This window comes from Parasteatoda tepidariorum, chromosome 6 (genome assembly GCF_043381705.1).
Source record: "Parasteatoda tepidariorum isolate YZ-2023 chromosome 6, CAS_Ptep_4.0, whole genome shotgun sequence".
Classification (NCBI taxonomy): Eukaryota; Metazoa; Arthropoda; class Arachnida; order Araneae; family Theridiidae; genus Parasteatoda; species Parasteatoda tepidariorum.
In genome coordinates, this window is record NC_092209.1 from 17,770,758 (window position 1) to 17,784,170 (window position 13,413).

At 31.2% G+C, this 13,413-nt stretch overlaps 1 protein-coding gene across 1 annotated transcript in view; it reads left to right on the plus strand.

The window, feature by feature from the left end:
* Window positions 1-949: 949 nt before the first annotated feature.
* The window catches only part of LOC107439986 (dnaJ homolog subfamily A member 2), a 23,212-nt gene continuing 10,748 nt past the window's right edge, over window positions 950-13,413 (plus strand). Inside the window, exons 1-6 of the mRNA XM_043040783.2 lie at window positions 950-1,205; window positions 4,159-4,218; window positions 4,290-4,389; window positions 7,105-7,222; window positions 9,022-9,102; window positions 9,570-9,703. Coding sequence (XP_042896717.1) covers window positions 1,137-1,205; window positions 4,159-4,218; window positions 4,290-4,389; window positions 7,105-7,222; window positions 9,022-9,102; window positions 9,570-9,703 — 562 coding nt within the window. The 5' untranslated portion in view covers window positions 950-1,136. The remainder of the gene's footprint in view (window positions 1,206-4,158; window positions 4,219-4,289; window positions 4,390-7,104; window positions 7,223-9,021; window positions 9,103-9,569; window positions 9,704-13,413) is intronic.

Sequence of the window (13,413 nt, forward strand, 5' to 3'; positions counted from 1 at the left end):
CATTGTGCAGCTCTAGTGCGACGTAAATAAAAGTACATTTTTTGCCCGACTCTTTTAAGGTCGGAGACAAATTTAATTAGATGAAAGTTAGGCTGCAGATTGACTCTGTAAATTCTGCTATTACATATAGAGGAATTAAAATTAGTTACACCCAGTTAAAGGAGCCCAAGCTCCAGTTATATATTGGTCATAAGGTTATATAAAAACATATTGTTATGTAATCATAAGTTTTTTTTTTTATCCTATAAGATTAAAGCTGTGATTTCATGCAAATCACATCATCGAATACACAATAAAAATTTAGTTTTTAGACGATAGAAAATTATTTTACCGAAAAATATTAGAAAAATTAACAACGGGAACAAATAACATAGGTATTTTATTTACGTCACACTACAGCTGAGCTATGGGCTATTGGCGTAGAAAAATTAATAACGGGAACAAATAACATAGGTATTTTATTTACGCCACACTACAGCTGAGCTATGGGCTATTGGCGACGATCTGGGAAACATCCCTGAGGAGGATCTGAAGACATGCCATCACAATTTTGGATACTCTGCAGAGGGGATAACTGCTCCGCTTTGGTAGCCTGACGACCTGGAAGCGAATTCGAACACTTTACGGTAGAACTGTTATCTGCTAGTCAAAGTGGACGCCCACCCGCTTATTGACTGCAGTCAGTTATGCTTACCTTCGGTGTTCTACTGCAAGTGGATCAGTCCACAGCGGGATGTGAACAAATAACATTCATTTCAATCGTCTCTACAACTTGTAAGGACCATTCTCTTTGCAGGCGATTTTTAGCAAGAAAAAAAAATATCGTCCACGAATTCGAACCGAATGCAAAAAATTGCACCCGAATGAGAACCGGATTGGAGGAATATTTAACCATGAAAAATTGACCAATATCAGATTCGATGTGAATGGCCCTTTAGCCAATCAGAGCACGTTTTGATAAAACACCCAAAATACAGTAGATCGCTGTACTTTTGCAATTGTAACTTGGTCCTATATTGTATTTCTTTGTTTCGAACAACTCTACTTCACTCCTTTGAAAACAGCGACTAGCATTTTCGCTAGTACTCCAAGTTTCTAGAAAATTATTAAGTTGAATCATTGTTTAAAATAACGCCATGGCTGATTCTAAGTTATACGATTTATTAGGAGTTTCAAGACATGCAACTGATACAGAAATTAAAAAGGTAAATAATAAAAATAAGTTTCTTTCTTAATTATTATTCTCATTAGATTAGCCTAATATCTGATAAATTTCCTCGTCTATTAAAAATAATTGCAATCTGCTATTCATATTTGCGATATTTTTATTATAAATTGTTGTTTACTCTTATATTGCATGTGTTATTTTATATCCTAATGAAAGATTTCTTGACCATTCAAGGTAAGAAATGAGATCTAATCGCATTGTTGATTATCTTTTGTCCCCTTAAAATCCATTCTATTCAATTCCTCCCATTTAAAGTTTTAGTAAGTAAAGTTTGTTGTTTTTTTTTATAGAAATTTCCTTTTGGCAAATTTCAATCTAAAATTTTTCGTATTTTGATTATTGGTTTTAAAATATTTAAGAATTAACCTATGTTACGCAGTGTGATCATTCTTGAGTCACGTGGACGCACTTGTACTTTCCTTTTCAGAATTTATATAATCATTTTGTATTTTACCAAGCTCTTAATCTTGTTCTTGTGCATATTTAAATATTTTAGAAGTAAAATAACTTCAAATTCTATGTGGAAAATATAACTATCATATCTTTTAGCTTTTATTTTTTTACTATTGTGACTTAAAGTTAGTTTTATTTAATTGTTTACATTAGAACTGGGATTTTACCAAGAACTGTAACTATTCAGTCTAAAAGTCTGTTTATAGCAATTGTATGTGTAACTAATATATCTAGGCAGATTATAAGCTGTTTGCTTATAATCTTTTGAGTTTGTTATATTTAATAGTTTAATTCTAGAATTCATTTCATTAATTCTTCATAAATTAATCATGTATTGTTGTAATCCTCACCTTTTTCGCATTGTAAACTATCTTCACACTATTTCTCAGTGTTTTCATCGCAGAAAAAAAATGGGTGAGAATTTCTCACCCTTTCTCAAAAACAGGGTGAGATTTCAAAAAGTTAAGTGAGAAAAAAAAATAATTTCTTTAATTATAATACATTTTTAACATCTTCTAATTCTTAAAGCATTGAATATTTTTGCTGCATCATCATATGGAAAATGTTCTACATCTACTTTTTCATCAGCTATTCTCATTAGGTTGCTCAAATGCGTATTTGTTTCGTTTTGATCGTTTCTACCCACATTTGTTTCATTTTCATTTGTCCGTTTCGGAGTAGAAGATATTGGCTTTACAAGGTATTTGTCCATCTTACATTAACGAGCAAAAAATTTGAACGTCTTACATGAAGAAACCTTACCTACGGTAAACACGTGGTTGCAGAGAAATGCGTTCTGAAAGAGGTTCCGAGGGATGGTGTTCTGTTGTTCTTAAAGGTTCTGAACAATACTGGTAAATAGGGAAGCTAGATAATGGGGCAGATGTTGAAAATAATGAAAGATCCAGGAAGAAAAGTGAAACAGATTTCATTCTAAATGGCGCAATGAGAAATTTTTTTCAAAATGCAAGAAATTCGCGAATTTTGAAATTGCTTTATAGAATGCGCGTATTTCTCGCGGTAATCATTTTTTAATGCGAGAAAAGAAAAAAATATGCGAGATTCTCGCGTTCTCGCGCTGTAGTGAAAACACTGTTTCTACATTGAGTTCAGGGTCATATAATGATGTAATGCTAAAAATCTCTTTTATTAAAGTTTATTATCAGAATATTTTTTTAATATAATTAACATATTTGTAGTAGCATGCTGAAATCTGCCACATTCTAGACATTCTATTTTTAGCTGTAACTCATCAATTATTTTGTTTAAATTGTAGATTTTATAATATTAAAATACTGTAAGAAAGGTATTGTATATTTTCAAAAGTAAGGTTTGAGAATTCTTTTTCTCATAAAATATCAGCAATTATTTTAGCGTAGCCTGCGCTATTAAAACATTATACGATGTAAAAGAAAAAAAATATTTTTTTTATTATTTTGCATTTTTATTTTTAGTCAACAACTAAAATGTTCAATTACAGTGTTTTGAAGTATTCAAATGTAAAATTAATATCTTTGTTTAAAAAATAAATATGGTAAAGAAAAGATTGATGTATATACGATAGTTTTCAGGGTCTTAAATAATCTGTTGATTTTCATTAATAGGGTATAACAAATTTAAGGTCAAGTAATATTTTAAATGCAAGATTATTTATATTTTCAATTAAAGAATAATATTAACCATAAATTTAGTAAAATATCTATAAAAGAGGTTCTATTGGCTCCATTGGCAGAAAGTGTAAAAACAGTTTTGAAATATAATTTTGTTGATAATTTAACAAAAAAAAAAATCATTTCTGGCAAATTTGGAAAAGAAATTTCAGAATAATGTTGTTCAAAAAGCACAGAATGCATTAAAAATAATCAAAAGCTTTCTTGTATTTCCTAAGTGAGAAAATTCAAATATTTTAAAATTCGGATGTGATACTTCCCATATTAAAGTGATTTAATGTGAATTTATCTAACAGCTTTTATCTTACTTTTTTTTAATTATGAATTTGATTTCTTTCTTTAATTGATAATTTAGTTTTGCTAGACTGATATTTAGATAAGATAAAAGATTGTTCACCTAGTTCAGTACTTATTCTATACAAATCTTTAAAAGTGAAGCCAAGTTTTAACTATAAAATTATTTTTATTCCCTAAATTTATAACTTAGGCAACAAATATTATTTTAAAAATTAAAATATCTATGTATATTATTCTCATGAATGATTAAAATTGCGTAAATGAAACCAGGGTTAATGTTATGTCGTGAAACTCGTTTTTGGACAAGAACAAGATATGTGTAATCTATAATCCTATGTATATACCTGTCAGTACTTAGAAATAATTTAAACCTCACTTTTTGAAATATGTTTTTTTGCTCATAAAAATATACTAACAATTTTGCCAAGTTTGTAAGTTGTATAAAAATCTGAATTATTGAAAAACAAATGCTGTTGAAATATATTTCTCACAATTCTTTTTTTTTTTCAGTCTTACCGTAAACTAGCTAAGGAATATCATCCAGATAAGAATCCCACTGAAGGAGAAAAGGTAATGTTTTACTTCAAAGAAAAGTTTTAATTTTTTAAAATGAATCTTTATTAATATTTGCTTCATTTCAGTTCAAAGAAATCTCGTTTGCCTATGAAGTATTATCGGATCCCAAGAAAAGAGAAATCTATGATCGACAAGGAATTCAAGGATTACAAGGTGGTTCAGATGGTAAGTCTGAGATTTCAATTTGTATGTGTGTCTGGTTTGTCCGTGTGCAATGCTATTAATCTCAAAATATGTTTAACTTTATGTATTTATTTATTTTTTTCTTTCTGTTTTCAAAGCTTTGAAAATTGTTATTTTTCTTGGCAAATTTAGATTCCATGAATGGTTAAAATATTTTGTAGGGTCTTATGTCTATTTGAATTTTATTATTTAAGGTTTCATATTTTCAAAATTCTATGCAAAACTTATACTTTCTCACTATTGCATGCTTTCCTTTCTGGGTTAAATTTTAATAATTTATTTATATTATTGTAAATTGTACTTCAAGGGCTCCAAATCTTAAATTTTTTTAAACGTTATAGTAATCAGGGGTCTGTCCAGACTAAATTTACTACCGTTTAGCAGTACCTTCACAAATTCAACTTTAGAAAAAACGGTAGTTTCGCATAATACTTTTTCTTTAAAAAAAAATTTTGTATCTCATAAGAAACGATAAATCCACATTTTTACCATATTTTTTGTATTGATTTTTTACTATAATTTTTAATATTTACAAATTATATCTAAATTTTCACAAAATAGGTACCTCTCAGAAAAACCTAGACAGACCAGGGTTCCCACGGGTCAGGGAAAACCTGGAATTGTCGGGGAATTTTATTTCAACTCCAAAAATCAGGGAAAGTTGCAATTATTTTACAAAAAACAGGAAAATTCCTACATTATACCTGGAAAATAACCAGTCTTAAAATTGTCAGTAACAGTACTCAGTTATTGAGATTCGAGCTAGATAATTCTAGCATCTATTACAATTATTTATTATAAAAATTTCACATTTTAGACTAACTGAAATGCTTCCTTCCTCATATAATGATATTTATTTTATGCAGAAAATCTAATACTTGGCATAACAAATAAAAGAATGAAAGTTTTCTGATGAAAAATTTTGCAGCACAGATAAAATATGGTATAGATTTTCATTGAAATTTACCTGATATACCTGGAAAAGTCATGGAATTTTTTTTCTGATATTGAGTGGGAACCCTGATAGACCCCTGGTAATGCATAATGTTTGTCATGCATTTAATTAATATCAATTTGGTCATTGATTATTTTTCAGGAATTACTGCCCGGATTCCAAAATAGATTCCTATGATTCTATGTGCAAACTCATGTGGTCTTGTTTATCACCAATTAATGGCAATGAATTTCCACCTGCTTTTTAAACTTTAAATCTTTTTAATATAGTATGTGTGCAGCATATGAAGTTAATCTTGAATTGTTCTTTAGAGTAATAATTTTTTAAAGTGCTTGACTTGTGAAGATTTTATTCTAAATCTGAGCGTATTTAACAAGCATGTGATTCTTCTTCTAATTTGCTGAACTCCGCGAGTCTCAAGGCCATCGATTCACGGACTTCCGCTAAGCAATTTATATTCTGACAAAATTTTCTCAGAATTCCGCTAATCTGAAGCTTAATTTATGTTACACAAAATCTCCTTAATGAGGCATTACCAGCACCCTCTTTTTTTTTTCTAAGTTCTCAGTTTTACGTTGATTTGTTTGAGAAAAATGAAGCTTTGGATAAATTTAGACGAAAAAGATTCCATAATTAGTTTGTCTAGCATTAATAAATTACTGAGGCAATCACAAAATATAATAATGGTACGTAATGTTTAAATTAAAGTAATTCTGAAATGGACAAAAAAAAAGATTGTTCACTAAAAAATAATTAGGTTTTCCTTTTTTTTTAAAAAAAAGAAACGACTTGTAACAATGAAATTGTTTCATCAATGTGGTTTTTTTTAATCCCTTTTTTATTTGGCTACAATTAGATCAAATTAATTTTAACATGATATTACGGCTGGGAGAACTCAAATCGCAACTTTTAGTAATCTCTTTTTAATGTGGGGAAAACATTGAAATCAGTGTTTCGATCTTATTAGGTATAGTGAAAAAAAATTTCTTTAAATTTTGTGTGTGTTACTTTTAAGCCTAAGAGTGACAAGCTTTTTAAATATCTTCTATGTGCAAGAAAAGAAGATAAAAAACAGGTACTAAAAAAAAGAAGAAAAAAAACTATACATTGAGGAAAAATTTCAGATATTTTCTTCCAGCAAGCACATGTCTGATCTACTTTTTCTACAGTATTAAAGAATAATGAACATTTCACATAAATGTTATAACATTGTGATAAATATATTTTTTAAATACGATTACCTGAATGATGGAATAGATAAATGTTTTAAGTCTTACTTTGAGTATCAAGACCAGTATCTATGTGTATGATTTTGGCAGGATTTGTTAATGACTTAGCAACTAATGTAACCATTGTGGTGTGATCCCTAATATTATGGTTGATCCACTATCTATGTTGAGAATTTATTTGTATTAAAGTGAATTTTGTCCATTCAAGTTATTTATAGTGTCTTTTTAAATTATATATTTATTGTTTTTATATGTTGTGTGTTTATAAAATGCACCGGATATTAATTAGGCATCTTATTTAACTAAATAGATGAAAATGTATTTTTTCTTGACATCCACTATTATTTTTCTTATTTTTATCCTCTTACCCAATTGTTTGCTGCAAAGTAGTTAACGCTTACACTTAGCAAAAGATTAGCGTGAGCGAGGATGACATATATTTGCTCGTGGTGATTAACTATTGCATCTACATTTTGAAACTCCAGAAAGGTACATTTTTGTTTATAATTTTAGGTGGAATGTCTGCTGATGACCTGTTCAGTCATTTGTTTGGAGGAGGTCTATTTGGTATGGGGGGTATGGGAGGAAGCAGGCGACGCAAACATGGAGAGGACACTGTTTATCCTTTAAAGTAAGATAATATCTTGTATTGTCATTAATTCTTAGTTATCTTTCTCAATCCATTAGCAAAATTTTTATTTTTCTGTGCGTGAGGATTTTTATAAGTACTTGTTTAATGTGCGTTTTGTTTTTGTTTATAATAACCCTAGTTGTTCTGCTTTATTTATTTTTATTCCCAAGGTGTTAATATATCACTCATGTGATTATTGATTTAAAAAAAGAAAAATGTTGTTAACTAGACAAAATTGTAGCATTTTTTGGAAGGTAACTTGAGAATTGAGTTTATTGTAAGAATTCTAAGTTACCTAATACCAAATGTAAAACATTATTGTAATGAAACATTGCAAGGTTTTAAAATATTGAGAGATTTTAGAGTAACAATGCTCCACATTCTTGACCCTTAATGACAAAATTTGAAATAGACTGCAGTATCGATGTTACGACAGGCAATTGCAAATATTTGTATCAGAACTTACTCATAATTTTATATTACATGTGTATTTTAGCATTATGTTAAAATTTAATTTTGCCAACCTTAAAATACAGCAGTTAAAGGTGTGGAGTACAGGGCAAGACTGAGTAGCCACTTCTTTCTCTCGGCTGGTCTTGAAAAAATATTCTGTTAAATAGATTATTGCAGATCATATTTTAAGGGAAAATAACAGTTAAAAAAAAGGATAATAGGTTCAACCTCAGTCTTGTTTTCTCGTAAACATCTTCTAATTTCTGTATCAGAAGGAGATATAATAACTAACTCTGAAGAATTAAATCTCTTAACCAAACAGAAAATGGTAAAAAACTAAGTTAGCTAAATCTGAAAAGATGTTGGAACAAACTTTTGATACAATGGGGCAGAAAAAGCCAAGGGTCATCCCAGACAATAATAAAGAAAAATATCCTTTCATTAAATAGATTGAAAAAAAGGTTGGGATAGAATTTTATTGGGCTTTAATTTAGCCTATTTAAAGATTCCTCAAAGGGGATTCATTATCTTAAACAGAGTTTTTCCCAAGGGATTAAAAAAGGCAAGACTCCTTTCTCTTAGAAAAGGGCACTCGCTTAACGCCGTAAGAAATTATCAAAATGTGTAATATTTTGTATTGACTGAATTTGGTCCTACACAATTTTTAAAATACCTTTTTATACAATTTTAAGTATGTATTAAAAAAAATTTCATTATAAGAAAAAGGAGAAAAATTTAAAGCTTATAATAATGGCTAAAAGAAATTTTTTGCATACCTTTTTAAAAAAATGTGAATTAAAAGAATTATTGATTGATAAACAACTTACACCTTGAAAGCTTTTTTCTGTTTTTTAAGCTGAAAATTAATTATGCGAAAATAAGTTTTTCGAAGGGTTCATTTTTTAAAGGAGTTTTCTTTATAAAAATTGAGTTGGTTATGAATAATCCTTACAAAGTGAATATTCGTAATAGTAATCAGAAATAAACCTATATTTACCAGTGTGTAATTATTTTATTATTTACCAGTGTGGTCCTTTTTTTAAAAAAATAAAATACCAATAAAAAGGCAGTGTTTTTAAGTGGGTATTTAAGGGATGAAGGTTTTTAAGGGGTTTTTGCTATGAAAAGGGCAAAGATGGCGCTTCTATGGGGATCAAAGGGCAGGCAGGGCAGAGGTAGTCATTTTATTTTATTTAGTCTCCATGGCTGCGGCCGATTTTGCTCTTTAGTTAGGGGGCTTTTTGTCTTATTAGTTCATGTTACTACAAGTGTACCCCTCTGTATTATTATGCTTCCAGTGTTATGCTGAGTATTCAAAACTTAACTCATATTTTTATGTTTTGTAGGGTAACATTAGAGGATCTCTACAACGGGAAAACATCCAAATTAAACCTCAATAAAACTGTTATCTGTAAAGCTTGTGATGGGTAAGTATTTATTAAAATTATTTCCTGTTTGTCTTTGCTTGTTCTTATTTTTTGTTCATTTAAACATGTTATGAAATCATAGAGGTGTAATCTAAGTAGGACATATCTTGCCAGAGTCAATTTAAAAGGAAAATTTAGATTTTAATTTTATACTTTTTAAATTTTAAACTAAAGCAGTTAAAAAATTAGGAAAAAAAAACCGTTTTGATTTTTTTTCTTCTCTCACCTGGATTAGAAGAAATCCATTTGTGAGTTTTTTTTTTCATTGTCAAAGGAACTTACCAACCCTGTCTTTAATTTGTTAGGAAATTAATAATATTATTTTAGATTTTTGTTATATACTGTTAACAAAATTGAGCTATATCCGCTTGGTAGAAATTTATGGTAACTGGTAGTTTAAAAAAAAAAAAAGTTTGAAACTTAGAAATGCTTATAGTGTAAATAAAAAAAATTGTTTTTCTCCACAGATTGGGTGGAAGACCAGGTGCAGTTAATAAATGTACAGCTTGTCATGGACGTGGTATCAAAGTGACTTATCGTCAGTTAGGGCCTGGTATGGTACAGCATATGCAGTCAGCTTGCTCTGATTGTAATGGTGAAGGTATGGTTATGTTTTTGATTAATAAATTAAAATCTATTACTTTACAGATCATACCCAACTCTCAACTCCAGAATAAATTTGAAACTGTGTAAACATTTTTGTGAGGGGGGAAAAGTTTTCTAATGTGTTGATAAAATTCCTCTAATGAAAGCAGCTTATTTATTTATGTGAAGTAATGTTATATTAATCTTTCTAACAATTCATTTACATGTATTTCAGTTTGTAATGTATATTGTCTCTTTGTCTACTTAATTAAGTAGACAAAAAGACAATAAACACTTTATATATGTATGTGTGGGCTAGAGTTGTTATCGACAATGTCAACCTTCATCTATGAAAAGGTACCACACTATAGTGTGCTGGAAATAGTAGTAACCTTGGCCTTTGGCGCGAAGCGCCGCTTACCGATTCATCGAATCTGTAGTAGTCCTAACTTGAAAAATCTAAATTTCAAGGATAAATAAATTTAGGAGTACGTCACAGCTAAAAGCTGTGAAAGTCATGTGTGTAGGTGACTTGCAGGCTGTGGAAAACCACATCAGTTCTGTGACTCGGGGAGAAGGGAGCGGAGGAAGTTCCTCGTCTTTCAGTAATTCTTTCATTTCTTGGAAGAGTCTGAGAAATCTGGTACCAGAGTCCGTGGCATTCTTAGGTTTCCTTTCTTTAGGGAGCTTCCTGGTTCTTGCACCGCAGCCCGAAAATCAGGCTGGGTGCTCACCATTACAGTTGACGCAGGTCGCCGGCTTTGTGGGTGGCTTCGTACATTCGTACGAGAAGTGGTCTTTAGCACATTTCATGCAGGCGGGAACAGTGGCTGTGCAGCTGCGCTGAGTATGTCCAAACTTTAGGCATTTGTAGCATTGGACTTGAAATTTTCCACCTCTGAAACGCTCTACCTTTACAGGTCTCCCAAGGATCGAACTAATGTTGAAGATATTTCGGCTCGGGCTTGAATCCAATTGGATGATGAGGAAAAGTGGGACGGGCCTAAGCTCCCGCCCACTTCTTTTCTTGAGCTGCACTATCTTTTCTGGGAAAAGTCCAAAATCTTTGAGATATTTTTCCAAAACGGAAATATCTGTATCACTTTTCAGGCCTCAGATGAGGGCTTTCTGTTCGGAGAATTGTCCAAGTTGTTGGCGGAAGTAGTGATGAGGGAGTACCGATGCGGTATTCTCCTCACTCTCGTTTTTTCTCAGAGGGGTCTTGAGATTCAGTAGTATCCATCATGGTAACAACTGGGTTCTCTGAAGAAACTTTTTCACATTCAGGAATCTTAGGCATCTTATTGGCACAAAATATTTCTCTGTATACTTCGCAGTCACCTCCACAGACATTGTCGAGGTAGTAATGATACTGTGGTTTGCTTGTGTCCATAGATTCATCCCCTGTCATATTTCTCACTTGTCTGATTTCTTCTAATTTGAAGTTAAACTCTCTATAGAAGTCAATTATCATGCAAAGATCAAAGTTCACTGGAGGTAGATATTTCAGTGGGATACTGAAGTCATCAGATAAATTAGCGAGAAACGATGTATCGCTTTCTCTGTCAGATGCGTGAGTGTGGGCGGCAGGTAAGACCTTACCGCCGCGTGCTTATCGGCGTGATTCGTGAAGAGCAATAAAAAAAATACGCCCGTACTCCTCGAAGGTCAGGGTCGGTGATATACTAGTGAATTGGAGTTGTAATTTTATGGTGGTAGATACGCTACATTACTCCCCCACCTGAATTATAGCTGTGATAGAATTCGATACATGGATACTACTAGTTGCTGTATTTGTGACAGACCGGGAGAGCTGTATTAAGATCATGGTCCTAGTCGCTCCTGTGTTGCCTTTAGCAGTCGGGTGTATGCAGGTTGACGTGTGCGATCAGAGGAGACTGAGTAGCAACAAGAGGTGGATAATGGCACAGTCACAAGTAGCAGGTCAACTGTTCCAGTGGACCATCCATCGAAGTAGGTGTGTTCACATCAGGTCCGAAGGTCACCAATGTGGGCTAGAGTTGTTATCGACAATGTCAACCTTCATCTATGAAAAGGTACCCCACCATAGAATCGGGTTAGCATGTCTTATATACTAGTGAATTGGAGTTATGATTTTGTAGAGGTAGATACGCTACCTATGCAATATGAGCTTTTAAGTATGGATTGGTAAGAAGGTTGTGTTAGATCACATATTTAATTAAATGTGTTATTTATTTATTTCAAAGCTAATGAGAACAATATGCTGATTGTAAACCAGGTGAAGTAAACAATCTTTAAAACATAAATAGCTGATAGAAGGCTGTTAAAATAAGAGTAAAAAGAGTTAAGCTTTACAGAACAGTAAAAAAAAAATAAAAAAAAAAAAATCTTCAAACTAAAGATTCCACTTAGCAAAATAAAAGCATCCTTTTCAAACATATCACTATCTGTCGATGCTACCTTTATTTCTGCTTTGTGTAATAATATTTCTTAGAATAATGGAACACATAGGCGCACAATGCTGAAACATTAGACAGTTAAACAACAAAAGGGAGAAAAAAATTTAAATGGAAAACTGTGTATCAGTTGAATGGTTTTGGGTCAAATATACATGTATTTTTATCATAAACAGGGATGAGATTCTTCCGCAAATTCGCGGATTTCCGCTTTTTTTTTTTTTTTTTTCAGATTTTTCCATTTTTCCCGCTGAAATTGTTTTTTGCACAAGTTAAAATATTTTATGAGGAATATAATTTTCCGCGGTGCGAAATTATTGAAGTCCTTATTCCTCCCTCTGAAGTTTCTCTAAAAATCATTTCCTTGGGATAAAACTGGTTGGTCTTTATACAGGGATGAGATTTTTTTTTGTCTCTCGAATTTCAGCCTTTTTATCAAAAACTCCGATTCTCTAAAAGTTTCGTTTTTTTAAATAAATATCCCGTTTTTTTTAAATTCAGTCATTGAAGTAAAATAATTATATTTATTTACGATTTTCAAAGATAAACAGAAAATTCAATCTACGCCCTAGCTGCTAACCCTTCCGCATTTTTACTTATATTGGCTATTTTCTCCGATTTCACGCACAGAAAATAAGATTTTCCGTAATTCTGACGTCGCTGCTTCTTGTATTCTGGCGTGAAAACAAAAAAAAAGAGAGAACAGAAATAGAGGTGTATTTGCTGTGAAAATATTTATTTGCTCATTCAATTAATCTTGCAAATTTTTATTTATTGTGTCTAGACAAAAACAATACAAACAAGCCTTTTAGAAAGCCCAAGTCCAGACTCTGCAAATATCTCGATTTCTATTAACGATTTTAATATCAATCATCGATTTTCGTATTTACCTGATTTAAAAGTTGGACGTTGCGATTCTTATTCAGGCGATTTAAATATTGTACATTGCGATTCTTACTTACGAGATTTAAAAAATCAATATCGCGATTTGTATTTACGAGCTTTTAAAACCCTACGTAGCAATTCATATTCACGCGAGCTTAAAATCCCATGTCGTGATTCGTTTTTGCAGATGTAATATCGCACAATTTAAAAATTATGCATCGTGATCTAAAAATTAAAAAATCATGATTTGTATTCTCGCATTTTTTAAATTCGATGTAGAGTTTCATATTTACGTGATTTAAAAGCCTCATATCGGGATTTATAATCACATGGTTTACAAGTTTAAAAATCGCACTTTTTTTGTCAAATGTTTGTTTATATATGTATATATTTATTCTTGGAT